General features: G+C 42.5%; 1 protein-coding gene across 1 annotated transcript; it reads left to right on the top strand.

Moving 5' to 3' along the window:
• Window positions 1-2,329: 2,329 nt before the first annotated feature.
• LOC126266623 (protein FAM98B-like) lies at window positions 2,330-22,793 on the top strand. Its single transcript, XM_049970974.1, has 2 exons — window positions 2,330-2,436; window positions 22,424-22,793. The coding sequence occupies exons 1-2, from the start codon at window positions 2,422-2,424 to the stop codon at window positions 22,694-22,696; spliced, it is 288 nt and encodes a 95-aa protein (XP_049826931.1). The 5' UTR covers window positions 2,330-2,421; the 3' UTR covers window positions 22,697-22,793.
• Window positions 22,794-23,171: the final 378 nt, after the last annotated feature.

Here is a 23,171-nt window from a genome sequence, read left to right as displayed (position 1 = left end):
AAAAGAGCCACCGTGGTAAAACAACCGAATTAGAAAACTGCTGCAGAAGCAAAGTGAACTTCACAGCAAACATAAACATAGCCAAAGCCTTACAGACAAACAAAAATTACACGAAGCGAAATATAGGCTATGCGAGAGGCGTTCAATGAATTCGAAAGTAAAGTTCTATGTACTGACTTGCTAGAAAATCCTAAGAAATTTTGATCTTATGTCAAAGCGGTAGGTGGATCAAAACAAAATGTCCAGACACTCTGTGACCAAAATGGTAGTGAAACAGAAGATGACAGACTAAAGGCCGAAATATTAAATGTATTTTTCCAAAGATGTTTCTCAGAGGAAGACTGCACTGTAGTTCCTTCTCTAGATTGTCGCACAGATGACAAAATGGTAGATATTGAAATAGATGACAGAGGGATAGAAAAACAATTAAAATCGCTCAAAAGAGGAAAGGCCGCTGGACCTGATGGGATACCATTTCGAGTTCACACAGGCCTATATCTCTAACGTCGATCAGTTTTAGAATTTTGGAACACTTATTATGATCGAGTATAATGACTTTTCTGGAGACTAGAAATCTACTCTGTAGGAATCAGCATGGGTTTCGGAAAAGACGATCCTGTGAAACCCAGCTCGCGCTATTCGTCCACGAGACTCAGAGGGTCATAGACACTGGTTCCCAGGTAAATGCCGTGTTTCATGACTTCCGCAAGGCGTTTGACACAGTCGTTTAACGAACAAAGTAAGAGTAACGAACAAAGTAAAAGCAAAGCAAGACAATTAATATAGTAATAAGCTTTATTTCAAAAGAATTAGAAATAAAATCATAATAATAAATATAATTTCAACCACCAAAATTCAATATTCAAGCAATAGAAATTAAAATAGTAACATCACCAATACGATTAGAAAGTGCAGTTAATCAGACCAGTTGTGTGAATGGATTGAAGAATTCCTAGATAACAGAACGCAGCATGTCATTCTCAATGGTGAGAAGCCTTCCGAAGTAAGAGTGCCGCAGAGGAGTGTCATAGGACCGTTGCTATTCACAATATACATAAATGAGCTTGTGGATAACATCGGAAATTCACTGAGGCTTTTTGCGGATGATGCTGTAGTATATCGAGAGGTTATAGCAATGGAAAATCACGCTGAAATGCAGGAGGTTCTGCAACGAAATGACACATAGTGCACGGAATGGCAATTGAATCTCAATGTAGACAAGTGTAATGTGCTGCGAATACATAGAAAGATAGATCCCTTATCATTTAGCTACAATATAGCAGGTCAGCAACTGGAAGCAGTTAATTCCATAAATTATCTGGGAGTACGCATTAGGAGTGATTTAAAATGGAATGATCATATAAAGTTGATCGTCGGTAAAGCAGATTCCGACTGAGATTCATTGGAAGAATCCTAAGGAAATGCAATACGAAAACAAAGGAATTAGGTTACAGTACACTAGTTCGCCCACTGCTTGAATACTGCTCACCGGTTTGGGATCCGTACCAGATAAGGTTGATAGAAGAGATAGAGAAGATCCAACGGAGAGCAGCGCGCTTCGTTACAGGATCATTTAGTAATCGCGAAAGCGTTACGGAAATGATAGATAAACTCCAGTGGAAGACTCTGCAAGAGAGACGCTCAGTAGCTCGGTACGGGCTTTTGCTGAAGTTTCGAGAACATACCTTCACCGAGAAGTCAAGCAGTATATTGCTGCCTCCTACGTATATCTCGCGAAGAGACCATGAGGATAAAATCAGAGAGATTAGAGCGCACACAGAGGCATACCGACAACCTTTCTTTCCACAAACAATACGAGACTGGAATAGAAGAGAGAACCGATAGAGGTACTCAAAGTGCCCTCCGCCACACACCGTCAGATGGCTTGCGGAGTGTGGATGTAGATGTAGAAGGAAGAGTACCGAAGTTTTTAAAAGTTTCATAAGAGATGGCAACGCGGTTTTTCCCGTGCGGTGACTTCTCAAAGTCTTGACAAAGCTGTTCTCTGCCTGAACATGCTGCGTCAGCCGCCTCTAACAGCCGCTGATCTGTACCGCTCACATTCCTCGGAACTGCTGGTCACTGCGAGGATGTGCACTTTCTGGGTGGACGGCGGCAGTTGAGCTACCTCGGCAAGGTTCAAGGCCACAGCCAGAGACTTCTACCAGGACCAGGTGGGAGAGAGGGAGACACCCGAGTGTCCACTCTGCGCCGGGCGCTTCTGTCACTGGTGTGTGTGTGTGTGTGTGTGTGTGTGTGGAGGGACGCAGTGGGCGGAGCCAAGGGTCCAGTCATTCTGAACGCAATCGCCCGCCGCGTCCTGGTCGCCAGAGTATTTAAAGCCCCTCGATGCGATGTCGGCGACAGACTTGTGGAGACCACCAGTGACGCCACAAGAGCCGAACCTGCGGGACGACCACAATGCTGCGCTTATCGGTGAGTGCCTCGTCTGCTCCTGAGCGCGCAGCGCAAAATTAGCGTCGGCCTTAATGTACTTTATACCTCTAAATTTTCATCTATACCATTTTAGGCATCGCATAGTGTATGGCACAGGACACGATTTAGAATGCCGTGTATGAAAACGTACTTCTGTTCCGATCACTATTGTAGTGTGAACAGAATGGCGGATTATTTGTCACTGTACGGGCTATTATTTAGTCTAATCTTATCTGCGCATTCCCCAGGGAAGCTCTATATCGAGTCTTAAGTGAAATTTCTGAAATTTCTGGCGATATGCCAGTGGCAAGATGCAATCAATAGCTTCACAGCGCGATAACAACGGTGAAGTTACTGATGACAGTGACACTAAAACAGAGTTATTCAACACGGCTTTCCGAAACTCCTTCACCAAAGAAGACGGTGTAAATATTCCTGAATTCCAATCAAGAGCAACTGCGAAGATGAGAAACATAGAAGTAAATATCCTCGGTGTTGCAAAGCAAGGCTTCCGGTCCAGATTGTATACCAGTCAGGTTCCTCTCAGAGTATACTGATAAAATAGCTCCATATTTAGCAGTTATACACAACCACTCGCTCACAGAAAGATCCGTACCTAAATTGGTTCAAATGTCTCTGAGCACTGTGGGACTTAACATCTGAGGTCATCAGTCCCCTAGAACGTAGAATTACTTAAACCTAATAACCTAAGGACATCACACACATCCATGCCCGAGGCAGGATTCGAACCTGCGACCGTAATCCGTACCTAAAGACTGGAAAATTGCTCAAGTCACACCAATACCCAAAAAGGGAAGTAGAAGTAGTCCGCTGAATTACAGGCCTATATCACTAACGTAGATTTGCAGTAGGGTTTTGGAACATACACTGTATTCGAACATCATGAAGTGCCTCGAAGAAAACGATTTATTGGCACATAGTCAGCACGGTTCAGAAAATGTCGTTCATTTGGAACATAACTAGCTCTTCACACTCATGAAGTAATAAGTGCTATCGACAGGGGATGTCAAATTGATACCATATTTTTAGATTTCCAGAACGCAATCGACACTGTTCCCCACAAGCTTCTTGTAACCAAACTGCGTGCCTACGGAGTATCGCCTCAGTTGTGCGACTGCGTTCATGAGTTCCTGTCAGAAAGGTCGCAGTTCTTAGTAATAGACAGAAAGTCATCGAGTAAAACAGAAGTAATATCCGGTGTTCCCCAAGGAAGTGTTATAGGCCCTCTATTGTTCCTGATCTATATTAACGACACAGGAGACAATCTCAGTAGCCGTCTTAACACTGTTTGCAGATGACGCTGTCATTTGCCGTCTTGCAGAGTTATCAGATGATCAAATCGACTTGCAAAATGATTTAGATAAGACATCTATATGGTGTGATAAATGGCAACTGACCCTGAATAACGAAAAGTGTGAAGTTATTCACATGGGTACTAAAGGAAATCAGCTAAATTTCGATTACGCGATAAGTCTCACAAATCTGAAGGCTGCAAATTCAACTAAATACTTAGGGATTACAATTACAAATAATCTAAATTGGAACGAACACATAGATAATATTGTGTGTAGAGCAAACCAAAGACTGCGATTCATTGTCAGAACGCCTAGAAAGAACAACAGGTCTACTAAAGACACTGCTTACACCACACTTGTCCGCCCTATTCTGGAGTATTGCTGTGCGGTGTGGGATCCGCATCAGGGACGGATGACATCGAAAAAGTGCAAAGAAGGGCAGCTCGTTTTGTATTATCGCGAAATAGGGGAGGTAATGTCACAGACATGTTGCGTGAATTGGAGTGGCAATTATTAAAACAAAGTCGTTTTTTGTTGCAACGGAATCTTCTCATGAAATTTCAATCACCAGTTCTCACCTCCGATTCCGAAAACTCTGTTGGCACCCACCTACATAGGGAGAAATGATCATCACGATAAAATAAGAGAAATCAGGGATCACACAGAAAAATTTAAGTGCTCGTTTTTCCCGCGCGCTGTTCGAGAGTGGAACGGTAGAGCGACAGCTTGAAGGTGGTTCATTGAACCCTCTGCCAGGCACTTTATTGTGAATAGCAGAGTAATCACGTAGATGTAGATGTAGATAAGGTTCTTCCTATAGTTCAATAAATTTTGCAAGGTTTATGATTCGCTCTCCCGCCAATGTTCTCTTGTACTCCCCTGTTAGACCAAAGGCACACGTTCACCCGCACGTCAGCGATATGCCTAAGTAAGGCAAGGAAGAGTCTGATACGTCCACATCTATTCACAACCTTAGAGCAAAATTCATTACACGCATTGATTTACGGAGCGTTTAAAACATTCAATGTTTGTCTCTAGAAATTTATTAGGATATACACCATTAATGTAAACATTTAATAATAACAATTCAGTGACACTCAACGGCATGGTGTAAACCTTTCAATTGGACGCCACTTCGGGGACTGTGTCCATGTAATCCGACCGGGGAGAGAGGACCTACAGTTTAACTTGGAATCCGTACCACATGTCTTTTCTTGTGAATCTTCACATCGTTGAGAGTTGGAGACTAAGTTAAAGGCAGAATGAAGTATTCCGTGCTCCGACCGGAATTCGATCCCGCGACTTTCCGGCTTCCAGAAACGCGTTTTACCGCTAGACAAGGAGGCCACAGCATTTAAAGTAACAACGGACTCGCAACTAAGCTAAAAACGAACGACCGACCAACAGTTCATTTGAACTTGGTTGCTATTTTTCCTAGTTTAAATCTTATTTTTCAGTATTTCTTAGCCTGCTTCATAGCATGAAGTGTTATAAAACACCTCGCAGATAAAATTGCAAGTAACGTCTGAATATCGTCACTGGCATGGAAAGTACATGAAGCCGTTATCAAACTGGAACTTTCTGGCGGATTAAAACTTTGTGCCGGGCCGAGACTCGAACTCTGAATTTTTGCTTTTCGCGGGCAAGTGCTCTACCAACTGAGCTACCCAGTCACGGTTCACGGCTCGTCGTCGCACCTTTTCCTCCGCCAGTACCTCGTCTCCTACCTCCTACCTCCCGCGAAAGGCAAAAGTTCCAAGTTTGACTCTCGGTCCGGCACTCACTTTTAATTCTCCAGGAAGTTTCATATTAGCGCATACTCTGCTGCAGAGTGAAAATCTCAATCCGTTAACAAGCTATTTGTCAGAATACATCTCTAGATCGGTAAAAGAATCCTTATCACTCTTACATCCAGCGTAAGAAGAATATCATTTCCCGTTTGCAGCTGAACAGGCACCAAGGTATAATTGGTGGACACAGTTTTAACACGAAAAAGCAAGACATCCGAATAATTCAACAGCAATATCAAAGGGAAAAACAGCGCGCAACGTCTCAGGTGGCCAACAAGATTTCTAGAGACAAATTTCGGACTAGAGAGTGGGAAGATAGAATACTGCGCGAGGGAAACGCATAGGCTCTCGCCTTAAACGATTGCTGGACATCTTGATGATTGGGGTCTTAACCAGCGTAAACTACAGCGACACATGCACTTGATTTGGAAACTCTTACTAATTTTTGGAGATACTGCCAACGAATTTCATCAAAAAGGTTCTTTCTTTCTTTATGGTTGTGAGTATGCCTGTAGTATTTACCCGCTTCGATGTTTCAGTGTCTTACTCCCTTCACAAAGAAAAAGTGAAATTTATTGGATAATATACTGTGAAAGGTACCGAACTACTTTAGAAAGTTTCTTTGAAGCCTGAACCTGTTAAATATAGCAAACTTTCGACCTGACTAAACCATTCTGTCAGTCCGCGCACAAGCTCAAACGAAGGAGATAGCTAAAATTTTCTTCGCATTAGACTAAATCTGCGCTTGACCTCTGACGCGGTGGGTTAAAAGTAAGTTTACTAAGGATCCAGCAAAGACATTCTTCATATTCTGATCTCCATGGTGCTTTTTTACGCAAATTAATGATTCACAAGCGAACACGTTCAATTTGTCACATTATTGTGGGTACTATTTCAAACGCATGAGCTGTCTCTAGGAAAAAAATGTTGAACAACTTTTAAATCATTAAAATTCGAACAGAGGAAGAAACCAAACACTGATTTTTCTCAACCTGAAGGTATCAGTGGTGAAATTATTACGACTGGCAGGTTCATTGTTTCACTGTGTACAACACAAAATGATTGTGGGCATAGTTCTCCCATAATAATCAACCAGAACACAGTTACTAGTTAGTAACAGTAACAAACAGTGAAAATTTCCTAGTAGCTCATATGTAGGCGTTTGCTAAAAGTCCTGAGTATGAACCAAAAACTGAAATGAAATTAACGAACTATTTTAAAAGTCTGACACATTTATACGGGAAATTAAAAGATAGACAAAAATGTGGAGAAATCAGAAACTCAAGATACTGCCATGCCTAATACGGTGCCGGCCGCGGTGGTCTCGCGGTACTAGGCGCTCAGTCAGGAGCCGCGCGACTGCTACGGTCGCAGGTTCGAATCCTGCCTCGGGCTTGGATGTGTGTGATGTCTTTAGGTAAGTTTAAGTAGTTCTAAGTTCTAGGGGACTGATGATCACAGATGTTAAGTCCCATAGTGCTCAGAGCCATTGGAACCATTTGATTTGAACCTAATGCGGTGCAGGAAAACCGTTGGCATTCAAATGGTTCAAATGGCTCTGAGCACTATGGGACTCAACTGCTGTGGTCATCAGTCCCCTAGAACTTAAAACTTCTTAAACCTAACTAACCTAAGGACATCACACACATCCATGCCCGAGGCAGGATTCGAACCTACGACCGTAGCAGTCGCACGGTTCCGGACTGCGCGCCTAGAACCGCGAGACCACCGCGGTCGGCACCGTTGGCATTCAGAACTGCATCTAGTCATCTCAGAATAGATTAATACCGATCCTGTATGGTTTTCAAGGGATCTTACTACTCTTCCTGCAAAACAGTGGCCAGTTCAGGTAAGCTGGCCGCGGTGGCCGAGCGGTTCTAGGCGCTTCACTCTGGAACCGAGCGACCGCTACGATCACAGGTTCGAATCCTGCCTCGGGCATGGATGCGTGTGATGTCCTTAGGTTAGTTAGGTTTAAGTAGTTCTAAGTTCTAGGGGACTGATTACCTCAGATGTTAAGACCCATAGTGCTCAGAGCCATTTGAACCATTTTTGAGTTCAGGTAATGAAGATGGAGGTGGATACGATCACGCACCCTTCTCTCCAAAGTAAGTCACAAAGGCTTAATAATATTGTGATTGTGGAGGGCAGGGGAGATGCGGAAATTCATCCTCGTGCTGATAAAACCAGTTCTGGTCGATACGAACTGTGTGAACAGGGTCTTTGTCGTCTAGGAACAAGCTTCACCATTGGGGACCAAACATTGTGCAATGGGATGGACTGGATCATCCAAAATGCTCACATAATCCTTGGAAATAATGCGGCCGTGAAGAGTAGCCATGGTACTCATGGAATATCACGATATGCTTGCCCAAATTGACACTGAACCCATGCCGTGTTTCACTCTTGGGACGTAAATTCGGCCACAAGTTGGCAGCACTTAGAGTTCAATTGGATCCGACACAGTGCACTCAAAACTACACAGAACCGTGTTCTGACCACGACTGACGCCTGTAACGTTTTGAGGACATTGAATAGATGCCGTTCGTGGTCAAATACAATAGTGCAACGTGTAGGCTCGGCTAGTATCAGCAATTATGTTACTTGTGTAATTTCAAGAAACTGCTTTCTGTCATACACAATGAAACTGGTCTGGAGTAAATATATGTAACACTTGATGACGTATCAACAGACTGCACTGTCTTATGGAATTGTAAATTACATTGCTGAAATTCAGGCAGTCACTAAGTTACTAAAAATAGCGTATTTTCTTTGAAAATCATTACTCCATTATTAAACAGAAATCCAGTTAAAACGGCAGGACAACACGAACTCGAGCAATATCGTAACTACTGCAAGAGCCGCGTGTTACGTTGTTAGACGCAACGTTAGGCGAAGAGGCGCGTCTACAGTTGTGTGCCCAGGTGAAAGCCCTGTCCTTGGACAGGCCAGAGACCCAGCAGAGGTTTCCAGCGCACTCTTTGCCTCCATTGTAAACAAAGCGTCATGCCAACACTGCTCAAAGCCTTTTCTGCGCGCACTCATTACGTATGTGGCTGGCATGTGCCTATACTAACAACGTTTCTTTCCAGAACAGCACGGCGCTCCTTTGAGCTCTTTTGAAAAGATCTGATACACATATATGATCCGAAGGTGTCCTATAGCCCTATATATACGTGCTAAACTTAAGCATTTTTCTCTGTGCGATGGATAGGAGTTATTTCGTTTGATTCAACTACAGTTTCAAGCCGTGTTACGCAATGTTAAATGTAATTTGCATTTATAAAACTTAGTTTTGTGAGGGTCTTATTCCCGACATCATACTGCTAAAATAGTAACCATTTGAATTCATCTTAGTTGCAGAAGGTCAGAGGGTATGACTACCACGTACGGCACCTGCTTTCGATTCTTATCACTGTGACGCAGTATTCATTTGCAGAACTGGCAGCGAACGCACATCTCTAGGAATTAAACTGTTGGATTGCCTAATAGGGAAATGCTGGCTTCGTTTTCGGTATCTCGCATTAACGGCCGTAGAGAAGTCGACATACCCTCCAACAACATTGTCTCTTGAAGCCTTAGACACACTGATCCGTCTGCAGGTTCAAATGGTTCAAATGGCTCTGAGCACTATGTGACTTAAATGCTGAGGTCATCAGTCCCCTAGAACTTAGAACTATTTAAACCTAACTAACCTAAGGACATCATACATATCCATGGCCGAGGCAGGATTCGAACCTGCGACCGTAGCGGTCGCGCGGTTCCAGAATGTAGCACCTAGAACCGCTCGGCCACATCGGCCGGCTCGTCTGCAGGTTTTTTCCTCTCACAAGACTACGGTGTTTATTTCTGTAATCTGATTTTTAGTTGGTGGTTCATATCATCTAAATCTTGCCTCATTTTTGCTTTTCAAAAACGCATCATATTTTAGTTTTGAATATTTTAATGTGAATATTATTCCACTGACACTTTAGTGGTATAAGACTTACATCGCATTCGGCTTATAGTGGCATATATTGCTGACAATACGTTCAGTTTTTTCAGCTACTTATCGATATTCAGCATATGCCAAAGTATCGATAATTATTCTGAATAGGACTACCAGGTTTCGAAGTTGAGTATTTTCTGCTGCCATTTATAAATCAAATCGTGCACAATTTAACAGTAGTGATTCATATTGCGTTACAGAGAGAATGAGCATGATGCAAAGAGATTCTATAAGTTCAATGATTTAAAACATTTGGTGAAAACAATATTTCCAATTATTCCCATGGGTCTCTTCATTCATTTTGTGCGATTCCTTTTTCTAAAAAAAAAAAAAAAAAAAAAAAAGAAAAAAAAAGAACCGCTGTAATTCCTCTATACCTTATCAGAAGTGCAAATGGTTACTAACCACACAAAATACTTGAATGTGAACAATAGTGTCGCAGTTTTTTGCAATAAATTTCTGTGTCGTCACTGAAGATGAACTAAGAGAAACAGAAGGCACTATCGTGTTATTGACCATCTAAGTAATTGTCGCAATAGTAACTGCTCGTTGTCTTTTTTCATTTTAAAGCACTTTCTGTTTCACCATCAACTTCTACACTGTCTACTTCCTTTTTTCAATCTATCCCTGTTGGTCAGAAACAGTCTGAATAACCTGTAAGGGGGTTGAGAGTAGATAGGGTAGAGAAACAATTGATAAGAAAAAAATTCGATACGTTGCGCCGCTTCCGAGTTAATTAGCATTGACGTTACGCAATAAGACCGTTCCACCCGTCAGTTTAAGAGAGAGAGAAATGATGTAGCAAAAATCATTTTCGCTTGATTTTCTAAAACCGAACAAGAGAGCGATACAAAAATTGGGCATGGGATGGTAGTAAGCATCGAACCCGACCCAAAGCCTGAGCAGTCTCGTCCGCTATCATCTACGCTCTGAGAACAACTGATACTAATTGTATCTCGTGGGTCGCTTGAATATGCGCAGCAACGGCCTGGCTGGCTAACTTGAATGCTAATTAACTCGGAAACAGCGTAAGTATCGATTTTTTCTTAACAATTACTTCTCAGCACAACCTACTCTCCAATACCCTTACAAGCTTTTCAGATTGTTTCTGGCCATCCTATATAATTAGCCTTATATGCGTACTGGCTCACCATTAGTAGGTATTTTAGGTTCAAAAGTTCATTTACGATTTCAGACGGCTAATAAGACAGAAACAACTTTCAGCTATATTTTAATTGCTCAACGGCACCGTCAAAATTTATTTTCTCACCACAGCTGTGGACTTCAACTTTTTCAGAGACACATCTGCTGTAACAAGGGAACATACCGCATTTCCTTCTAGTATTTCTGATGTAATATGAGTCCTTTACCGAACCCCTAACGTGGTAAGCGAAATATAAATATTAATGGTTTCGTTGTACTCTGCAGATAGTGCATCTACTTACACTCCCTAACCTTTTTGTTAATATAATGTTTGTGATGCTGTGGACATCTGTTTAAGGAGTCGAACATTCTGACTAATACTTCACAGTATATGTATTTCCTCATGAAGTCTCTTGCAAATATCCCACTACAAAAGGAAAATGATGTTCATAATTACAATTCCACAATAAAAATTATATTCATTACTCTGCATTAAGGTTGTCTTTAGCACAAAATTGGGTACACAATCGAGCAAAAAAATTTTGATCACTTACCTAGTGATATAAAATGTCTGACAGACAGCCAAGTAAAAAGAATTAAAACAAACTGAAAAAGTTTCTCCTTGACAACTCCATCTATTCCGCAGAAGAATTTTTATTATTGCAATGTGTAAAAGATGGACTGTGTGCAATACTAATTCAAAATCTGTAAAAGTAAATAAATAAATAAGTAAAATAAAAAGAGAAAATAGTTATAAAAGTATGGCATGTAGCCCTATTCACAAATTTGTCACGGAATGTAAAATGGCTTGTTCCATATCATTCCAATTTATTATGCAAAACGATCCATGGAACGAGAAACTAACTAACTGACTGACTAACACACGTTTTGAACCTAACCAAGCCCTCGATTCTGCATGAATGCCAACCGTTAGAAACAGTTTCATTAAAGGCTAACGCTTGGCATATATAGAAGTCCTCAGTATTAAATAGCCTGATAGTTCCAGTGTCGTAGCTTCAATCCAGTTGTAGATTACTAACGTCACATGTTGAATTTACCAGTGTCCTTGGTTATAGCTCCGTTCAGACAATGTGTACATGCTGAAGCAAGTATCAAGATTCTCTTCTCTTGCTGGACTTCAGAGGTTTCAAACATTGGTCGAAGAAAGTCATAATTTGAGTACGATCTTTGTCTTATAAAAAACTGTAATTGACAGCTCTGCTGAATTTCGACCCAATGGTCATGATCAAATGTACATGAGCAGATAATGATGTACCGTACAGGGTGTTTTAAAATTCTGCTTACAGGCTTCAATGTGTTGTACAGCGATCTTAGTAATAAAGTTTTATGGGGAACCTGTGTTCGGTAATGAACCGTTCGATGCAACAAAAGATTGAAGATCGGATCACTTTCAAATCTGCCACTTCACGGCACGCTTTCAGCGGAGACAGTGTGTTATAGCCCGTGTACTCTACAGGAGCTGCTCCACATGGTGACCCTGCTGTTCGTTGAACATGCTGTATCTGCGACACATGCTTTCATGCACAAGGTCCACAAACCCGAGTGCACCTCCGTGGATCGTTACAGTCAACCCTCCAAGTCCCGAACGTACCTGTATCTAAAAAAATGGTTCAAATGACTCTGAGCACTATGGGACTTAACATCAGAGGTCATCAGTCCCCTAGAGCTTAGACCTACGTAAACCTAACTACCCTAAGGACACTTCCATGCCCAAGGCAGGATTCGAACCTGCGACCGTAGCAGTCGCGTGGTTCCGGACTGAAGCGCCTAGAACCATTCAGCCACGCCGGCCGGCACCTGTATCTCTCTTGAGATACAGAAAAACTAAACCGTACTTGGCGTAACTGTAATTAGTTACTACCAGATTAGTCGTAAAAGTGGCTGAGGTTCCTCTTCAAACGATGGAAAAAACGCCTAACGGTATCACACTCATTCCTTTGACGATACTGACAAATTTTAAAGATCATGCACTTCAGAAAAGCTGCGAACGATTTCACATTTCTGTTCCAAAATAATATTTCAATAAATCGGCTGCTAAACACTTCATAATTCAACTTCGGGAAATTCAGGCTCAGAAATTTTGCATTGCGTGTTCACTCGACCGACTTCACGTAACTCGGCAGTGCACTGACCGCCGGAAAAGGCAGAAGGTTCTAGAAAGCAAGGCGCGCCATCACCTGCTGCTTCGTAGCTCGCTGCCAAGGATATCGGTCATGCTATCCTTATAGCAGCTGTACCATTACATTCCGTCCCGATAAGCGAGACATTTGAAAATAATCCGATTTTAGAACTTATTTTATACTCAAACGGTACGTTTCTGGACGAGGGTTTCTTATCAAAACCGCATCTACAAAATCCCTTCTACAACCCCAAGAAATTTGTAATGAAATTTGTGAAACAACCTCTGTGTATTCTTGGTAAATCGTACATCAGCTAGAGTTGAGTTCAGTACCTGGCGCCTTTCTTCCTCAGAGGTGAAATAATGTATCGTTTTCTGTCTTACTGGGTTCCTGGTGTTATCGCGCGGTGGAATACTGCAACCCAGTCTGACAGCTACATAGATTCACGATAACAACAGCTTCATTACAGGAACCAGGCTGATTGAACCATGCTTTCACGGTGCTATGTAACGTAAAACAAAGCATCGCACTAAATGTCCATCACATAGCGCTTGGCCTTCAAACAAGTCTTCAAGGTCGCCAATAGCACTACATCTGTAAATTGCGAAGTTGTTTGTTACTTTGACACATATCAGTATCAAAATATTATGCAGTTTCATTTTAACTACCGGTGTAAATAAAGACGTCAGATGTTAAGACGCCAGTCTTTGACAGCAGTTGTAGACTTCTAACAATCGGGACATTTCCTGCTGTCACAGTTTATTGCTGGAGTCACGCATAGGAGCAAAAGTATTCCGATGGACAATGAATTCCAATGGTTATTTCCCTAGCGCCTGAGATGACTCTTGCACAATCAAGTCTCACTATTGCCTCACCAGTCCCAAAATGTGGAATGACTCTCCGTCCGCCGGTCGATGTGGCCGAGCGGTTCTAGGCACGTCAGTCCGGAACTGCGCGACCGCTACGGTCGCAGGTTCGAATCCTGCCTCGGGCATGGATGTGTATGATGTCCTTAGGTTAGTTAGGTTTAAGTAGTTCTACGTTCTAGTGGACTGATGACCTCGGATGTTAAGTCCCATAGTGCTCAAAGCCATTTGAACTCTCCGTCCGGAATAGCGTCGCTTACATTAATGGCACATCTAAACGTTTTCCCTGTGGTTCTTACACTCTTTGCATCCAGTACTCAAACCGTTGAAACTATGTTTCTAAGTTCAACTTAATTTCGTACATGAAATTATCATCTCATTTGGGAATATTACAGACTTTTCCCGTTTTTACTCCTGGTGACAGAAGAAACAGTCACTTGAAAAAGAAGTATTATTTTAATTCATGAGGCAGAACAAAAAACACGAACCTGAGAAGAATTAAGACAGTAGACTACGGAGATTAATTGCAATGTTTTACCAGACATTCCGCAGTTTTAGATGGAATAATTGCTGCGTTCATATTTACACCTTGGGCCACTGGTAGAGTCATTTGAGCCATTTAGAATATGGTCCTACAACGTACATATCGGAAGGGTTCAGTGGCCCAATGTGTAAATATGGACGCAGCACTATGAGACTTAACATCTGAGGTCATCAGCCCGTAAACCTAGAACTATTGAAACCTAACTAACCTAAGGACATCACACACATCCATGCCCGAGGCACGATTCGAACCTGCTATCGTAGCTACAACGCGGTTCCGAACTGAAGCGCCTAGAACCGCTCGGCCACAGCAGCTGGCAGGATCATATTCTAAACCGAAACATTACTCATTGCCTAAGAAAAGGATTCTCTAAAACAAACCAGTAACACATCAGAATAGAAATATTCTTTTTAGTCGCAGTATGTTTCAGTGAGTGATACAGGGGAGCAAGAAGATCCTGCTTTCCTAGAATTAGAAAAACGTTCGAAGGATTTTTGACCAATGGATCCAACAGTGTTATGCTGGACAGATAATGTTGATCAAAAGCGAACGAAACACCGGGTGTGCTGCAACGAAACTTAATAGGACCTCAGTTGTTATTGTACTTAGATTTATCAGGCAGAGTTAGCAGCTAACTCAAGATGCTGTTTAACATCGTTTAGATATCTGTGAGTAACACTGTTCGGTGATACACTCCTGGAAATTGAAATAAGAACACCGTGAATTCATTGTCCCAGGAAGGAGAAACTTTATTGACACATTCCTGGGGTCAGATACATCACATGATCACACTGACAGAACCACAGGCACATAGACACAGGCAACACAGCATGCGCAATGTCGGCACTAGTACAGTGTATATCCACCTTTCGCAGCAATGCAGGCTGCTATTCTCCCATGGAGACGATCGTAGAGATGCTGGATGTAGTCCTGTGGAACGGCTTGCCATGCCATTTCCACCAGGCGCCTCAGTTGGACCAGCGTTCGTGCTGGACGCGCAGACCGCGTGAGACGACGCTTCATCCAGTCCCAAACATGCTCAATGGGGGACAGATCCGGAGATCTTGCTGGCCAGGGTAGTTGACTTACACCTTCTAGAGCACGTTGGGTGGCACGGGATACATGCGGAAGTGTATTGTCCTGTTGGAACAGCAAGTTCACTTGCCGGTCTAGAAATGGTAGAACGATGCGTTCGATGACGGTTTGGATGTACCGTGCACTATTCAGTGTCCCCTCGACGATCACCAGTGGTGTACGGCCAGTGTAGGAGATCGCTCCCCACACCATGATTCCGGGTGTTGGCCCTGTGTGCCTCGGTCGTATGCAGTCCTGATTGTGGCGCTCACCTGCACGGCGCCAAACACGCATACGACCATCATTGGCACCAAGGCAGAAGCGACTCTCATCGCTGAAGACGACACGTCTCCATTCGTCCCTCCATTCACACCTGTCGCGACACCACTGGAGGCGGGCTGCACGATGTTGGGGCGTGAGCGGAAGACGGCCTAACGGTGTGCGGGACCGTAGCCCAGCTTCATGGAGACGGTTGCGAATGGTCCTCGCCGATACCCCAGGAGCAACAGTGTCCCTAATTTGCTGGGAAGTGGCGGTGCGGTCCCCTACGGCACTGCGTAGGATCCTACGGTCTTGGCGTGCTGCGGTCCGGTCCCAGGTCGACGGGCACGTGCACCTTCCGCCGACCACTGGCGACAACATCGATGTACTGTGGAGACCTCACGCCCCACGTGTTGAGCAATTCGGCGGTACGTCCACCCGGCCTCCCGCATGCCCACTATACGCCCTCGCTCAAAGTCCGTCAATTGCACATACGGTTCACGTCCACGCTGTCGCGGCATGCTACCAGTGTTAAAGACTGCGATGGAGCTCCGTATGCCACGGCAAACTGGCTGACACTGACGGCGGCGGTGCACAAATGCTGCGCAGCTAGCGCCATTCGACGGCCAACACCGCGGTTCCTGGTCTGTCCGCTGTGCCGTGCGTGTGATCATTGCTTGTACAGCCCTCTTGCAGTGTCCGGAGCAAGTATGGTGGGTCTGACACACCGGTGTCAATGTGTTCTTTTTTCCATTTCCAGGAGTGTATATATTGAGACGAACATCCGAAATCACTTGTAGTGGAGGAGAAAGGAACCCTGATTTCTGGAGGGGATCATGGGAAAGTGTGTTTCACCTCTAAAGAAAACGTTGCTGCAACCCATTCTAAAGTGTTGCTGCCATATTTGAAGTCTTTGTGAAATACACAACGGGTTGCTACGAACCTAACAGGTCGATATTGCCCATTTGAAAATTAACAGAAATGCTCATTGAATTGAAATTCGAATGTTATCACTGCTAGTATACGTCCATAGCATAAGAGGGTTTTTGTTCCTGTAATGATGCTGTTGTTACCGTGAAGAATGACGTCACTTTTTGCGGCTAGGCATGCCGCGGTGGTCAGAATGGGTTGCGATGTGCTGTAGTACGCGTCCTCTCCCGCTCAAGCAAGTAATTTCGAATCACGAGACGCCTTAGGAAGGAAAAATACAATATACTGGATGTATACGAAGAGTTACCTCCCATGTGCTCTCAAACGCTTTCGCAGTACGCTGTTTACAAGCATTTCAGCACTTTTCTACGTTGATATAGGTGAATTACGAAATGGTCTATCTTTCTTAAACAGTTCAAAACAAAGGTCAAGGCGTCTGAGCTTAAGGTATACACATTTTTAATCCCATGTGATAACGTTGGACCATAAATTCACGCTTACCTCTTTTTCTAACAAGTGGCACATTAAAATTAATTTTAGACGCTCCATGTAAATAATAAGCACAAAAATACGTCTTAATAGTTCACTAATGTAATACAGTTTATGCAGCTTTAAATCGCTCGAAGCGAGTGAAAATACTTACGCTCGTATGTATTAACGTTGTAATTAACTGACGACGTAAAGTGCGACATTTTTTCCAGATCTCTACATCTAGAATACGTAACATATAGAGTGACTCAAAAAATGAATTTAATTTTTCACAGAAGCAGTTGCACCATTTAAATTTAAAATCGACCACATTACGACAAAGATTTAACTTCATAAATGCACTTGAAAACTAAGTTTTGAACGCATCAAGCCCCAATTAAAATGCAAAATGCGGCTATTTGTTGTATTTCTCAGATGATGTTCGCCAGCTGTATACTGGATAAAGTATTACAGTGAACGTGTGTTATAACTGCTGTTCCAGTGCATTTGCTTCGGCATGCTACCAAATATTATGATTTCGGGTGTCATTAAGTATCGTTTGTAATTCATCCTGATTAAGACTGAAGAAATTAATAAAACTGACGAATAAGAGAGACCAGTTTTTTACTCAGTAAACTCTCATCAATGTCCCTATGCAACACTCAAGGTCAGATTACTGAATTGTTTGTTCATGAAATGTGTGTCTCCTCATTTTGCTAGTCTGAAGCTTATCCATCAAAAATGTTATCTTACCTCCCATATGTGTGCCTTGTAAGTTTGTGTGTGTGTGTGTGTGTGTGTGTGTGTGTGTGTGTGTGTGTGTGCGTGCATGTGTGTGTCGATATCGAGGTCTTTATAGTCACACAGAGTGAGAGGGAGACATAAGAGGACTTTTTGCATTGGTTTGTTCTGACAAGAACAACATGAAATAAATTATGTCTTCCTTCTCTCTTCCTCTCTTTTTTCCATTAGTTTTTCATTCTTTCCATGTGTTTTTCTCTTCTTTCTTCTGTCCATACGGCGCCTACCTTTTGCTATGTTTTCTCCTGGAAGCTCTTGAAACTTTTTACTGTTGCGCTAAACTTTTCTTTCTCTTATTTCTTCCCCCATTATTTCCATTTTCTCAGGCCTGCTTTAGCTTCTTTGATACATGTCACTGATTTTTTGGGGTTCTATGAAAGAAGTAAAAAAATTTTTGTCATCCTATTTTCATCTATCCATTTTAAATGTCCGCAGAATACAAGTCTTCTCTTCCTCATTGCGTCTGACATTGGTTCCATGTATTTATAAATTTCTTTATTACTTCTTAGTTTCCATGTCCAAGACAAGGTTATTTTCCTTTCCATCTTTTAGATTTCACTTAATCGCATCTGATTTAATGGCTGTGCTGTAGTGCATGAGTTTCGTGTTTGTGGAAATAGATTTCTTGTTATACTGATTATTGATAGTTGAAAAGTCGCCTTCATTTTCCTTGTCCTTGCTAAATAAGCTTCTTTGTTCATAGTATTTTTCTGTGCTATTTCAGCTACATGTTTAAATTTTATAGTCTACTCTACTCTCCCATAATCAGTTTCCAAATATTTTGGTGCCTCTGTTTTTCCAAAGATTCACGTAGACTTGAACTTTTTTATTCTTGTTTGTTTCTACTGCGACGTAACAAACTCTGTTACATTATTTGATTACTCATGGGCCCTTTGGTGTCATTTAATTCACCTGTAACGGCAATTCCACAGTTTATCAGCATTACTTAAGACCTGATCGTACAGCTTAACGCGCAGTGTGTTAGCTTACGAAACTAGGAGATGAGCCTGAAGCGTATCGAATCTTTGCGGTGTTGGTTCGGAACACTGGCCAGCCTGAGCGATGTTTCCTGGTGGTTACACACTTTCTTTCATGCATACGCTGGTGTAATCCCCAAACCTCCGCCTTAGTAAAAACAATACACAAGCAGTTAAAATACGACAAAACGCAGGACAAACGTAACATCATTCACAGAGACGACGAGCACGACCTCCATCCCTCATGATTACCGACTGTGGCTACAGGAAGTACATCCAACCACAAAGTTAAAATCAAAACAATTTTGCCACCCACGGAAATCAGAAGAGCTCGTTCGACAGGATAAACTCTAGAAAAGAGAGCGAGAGAAGTGGTTGTTGTCCCCGTAGGACCGCCGCAGTTGCCTCACACACCGTTTTGGAACAGAGAGCCGTACTCTGCCAACGCGCCTACGCTTTCCTGTTGCGAAAGCAAACATTCAAATGTAAATGCGCCACAATACTGATCTGTATGCGAGGGAAGCTAAAAGTCACTTACTCACTTTGTTTGCACCGGCCAATCGCGTGTAAAATCGCTGATCATTGTTGCCGTAATGTCAGCGATATGTCTTTCGTGTCTGCAGTGACCGCTACAAGGTCTTCCGTTGGAATGTGGCCAGTTGCTGCGCCAGGAACTGCGAGAAACTGCGTCTCGTCAGGACATACTTCGTTTCGTCTATCACCGTGAATAAGCACTGCTTTATTTTCGCCGGCCGCGGTGGTCTCGCGGTTCTAGGCGCGCAGTCCGGAACCGTGCGACTGCTACGGTCGCAGGTTCGAATCCTGCCTCGGACGTGGATGTGTGTGATGTCCTTAGGTTAGTTAGGTTTAAGTAGTTCTAAGTTCTAGGGGACTAATGACCACAGCAGTTGAGTCCCATAGTGCTCAGAGCCATTTGAACCATTTTTTTTTTTTTTTTTGCTTTATTGTCAATGTTTCAAAGTTTATGTGCACCGCAGCGAACATTTGAAGCTACTCGTGGTTTATATAATAATCATCAAAGTTCTTATTTTTTTCCACCCCTCCCACAAATTACATGAGACCACTTAAGCCATGCCAGAGATACTATGTCCAGGAATGAGTTATTCTAGGAAGTTCACAAAATTCCATTTAATAGGATGCAGCTTGCGTCAAAACTCTAAACAGTTCAAATTAAAAGTATCACAAAGAGATGTAACCAATTAATAGAGCTTTATGCCTGCACATGGCAGTGTTCAGTCAGCAACAGCCTTTATCAATTCTCTTTCCTTGCTACGAACATGGATGCCCATGCGTATGTGTAAATTGAATATCATTAGTTTTAATAATAACAGTAATTGTAATGATTATTATTACTGCAACAATTTCTACCAGTATGGATTAACGCACTAACAAGACAGTATAATTGTAATAAGTAAAGACGAGTGTGACGATTAATTAACATCAAGATTGCCAAACCCTGTAGAACAGACAAACGAATCGCCGTGTTTTCTATCAGTTCTAAAACCAATTATTGTTAAAATAAAGGAAATGGTGAATGAATACAAAAGAAATTAATACCCGAAATACTAAAGAAATATTAGAAAGTGCTGGTGCTCGTCAAAACTGATCTCATCCAGCTAAAAATATTGTCGTCCTTAGCGAAAGGAAAAAAGAAAGGCGGCACTACTTGACAGAATTATAAAACAATGACGAGAGTAAAACTGAAAAAGGAGTCGCATCAGGCACAGCAATTTTCGTCAACAAAAAGCCGACATAGCTGACGAAATATAAACTGGCAACTGAATGTTCAATTAATCAGTCAGTTTAAAGGCCACTTTAAAGGCTCTCGAAAAGCTAAACGCCTTAGATGCCTTACAACCAACAGCAGTGAGCAGACCGATAGTAAAACAATATTACATTCTTTGGGGAATCCAAACCATCACAATACCAAATTGAAGAAACAGGAAACAGGACAAAAATGATGCAAGAGAATAAGAGGGTTATCTACTTTCCATGGACTAAAGCACACACAGGAAATGAGCTAGCAGACCATCTGACAAAAGAGGCATCCATATCGCAACAGAAACTTAGATATATCAAACGTCAAAACATTCGCTTTGCAAATGTCACGAAAAGCATCTCTGGAAGAAAGGGAGAAAGAATGGCAAACACAGTACAATAGGAATCATAACAAAAGAATATTTTCTAACGGTGCACCAAAGACTGGCGATCAGACTACCGATCTCTTGTAATTTCACAGCGGTGCTAACAGGACACAGAAAGTTGAAGGCTTACTAGTGTCGTTTCGGAGTGTCCATGCACTGGAGGTAATGAAACCGTTGATCATAAGTTACTGGAATGTGAAAGTGATCGAGCGACGTAGCGCTATGTTAATACATTCGGTCGCATTCTGACCCTCTCTGGCCAGATTTATGGTTCCCGCGGTTTCCTTAAACCGATCATGTATTCTTTCAAAATGAACCGATTGTTTTCCTTTCTCGACCCTTCCCCAGTGTGAGTTGATGCTCCGTCTCTGATCACCTCGTTGGTGACGGAACGTTAACTCCTAATCATCTTTCCTTCCTTCCTTCCTTGAACGTAAAAGAATCGAAATATGTGTCTTGATTCAGTGTCCTCAAAGCTCACATTTAACTCGCTCACGCATCCTATCCCATTTGAAAACTCTAATTTCACTTCCCCAATGATTTCTCTCACATTTCCAACCCTATAGTCCTGATGCACCTATAGAGATATATTACAAACGACTCCTACTCTTAAATAATGATATCTACCCGAACCCCTGATATCTACCCAAATATTTATCCGCTGCATGAGTTCTAATTCTCCTCCTCCCCTGTACCATACCACAATCTCCTTCTCCACTTTATGTCTTCCTTTCCTCTTCGTGACATGACCCTGACCGCAATCTAGGCCCGTACTCCATTCCCATCTCCTACCATCAACTCTGCACACCTATCCTCATTTCCATATTACAAGCTTCTTGACCATTTACTTATTCCTACACTATGGTATAAGCACCCATGAAGCTAACGTCCCCTAATGGTACATCTTACTTTTGATAGTCCTAATAATTTAAAAAAAAATGTATAGTGCTCATTTTAAAAGCATTTTTATGTTTCAGTACATTATTTTATTTTTATTTCTATTTTATTTATATTCTTTTAACTTTAAAGAAGTGACAGTCTTTTTACACCATTACTATGTTATTTCGAGTTCTCATAAAATTTATATGGGCATGATCCCACTTAATTTGCAAAGTAACTGGCACTGCATACTCTGGCATTTCACTCACGGTTACAGAGGCCTTTCTCTGGGTCTTCTCATGCATTGTTTCAAATTTATAAATGTTAAACCCATTTAGCTGAAGAGTAGGATGTATGTAGTAATGCTGACAGTCCACCCTCAGTTGATGTGGGGCTAGGGGACAAAAACAAAAATAAATGATAATGAATTAAACTACCCAATGATAGATGAAAAATTTATGACGATGAGGATATTACTTCTTACGAGTTTCAGATTGTAGCTACTTGAGATGGGGGTTGGATAGGAAGGATAATGTATGTCTTACAGTGCTGTCTGAACAGTTCCATGTTAAGCTAAATGTTTAAATATAAGATTAAATTTGACAAATTCAGCATGCAGTAATATGATGAGTTTATTGTTCCAGCTGTTGCTGCTAGGACTGCTAGCGGTGGTAGCCATGTGTGCTCCACCTCTTGACATGGCGCCTGCTGACGCACCACCACAGCCAGATGGGAATGGAGAGTCCCTGAACACCGCCGAATCTGCATGGGGCGGCTGGGGAGGCGGCTGGGGCGGCCGCTGGGGAGGCGGCTGGGGAGGCTGGGGCGGCCGCGGCTGGGGAGGCGGATGGGGCGGCGGCCGCTGGGGAGGCGGCTGGGGCGGTCGCTGGGGAGGCGGCTGGGGACACTGGGGCTGAGCGGCCTCTTCCCGTCCTCACACCTGCTGCACCGTGACGTCACCGCCTGTAACCTGTCATGCTTCTTATCTCAATAAAGTTCTCATCATATAAGCTACTTCAGTGTTTCTTATTTGCCTTTTTTCCGTCTCCTCTTCATGACACTTAAATGGAATGATGTTTTTTATTTGTATCAGAAGCATCAATATAAAGATACACACACACAAATACAGAATATATATAACAAGTAAGTTAAAAATGTTTCGGTGCATGGAAGACTACATCATGGATCCCCAAACTGAGCAACCTCAAGTGCATTTGAAGGTGCTCAGAGAACATCTTCATCAGTGCATGTGGAAGGGTATTGTTAGCAGCAAAGCAAGTGGTCCAAGGTAGTTGGTAGCGATGACTATAAATCAGAGTATAGGTGATTGAGAGCATACCATGTATTCCACTTGTCTTGGTGGGTAGGAGGCGGAGTTTTCAGATGCTTAAG

The sequence above is a fragment of the Schistocerca gregaria genome, chromosome 4, assembly GCF_023897955.1.
Source record: "Schistocerca gregaria isolate iqSchGreg1 chromosome 4, iqSchGreg1.2, whole genome shotgun sequence".
NCBI lineage: Eukaryota > Metazoa > Arthropoda > Insecta > Orthoptera > Acrididae > Schistocerca > Schistocerca gregaria.
This window is presented reverse-complemented; position numbering and strand designations above follow the sequence as displayed.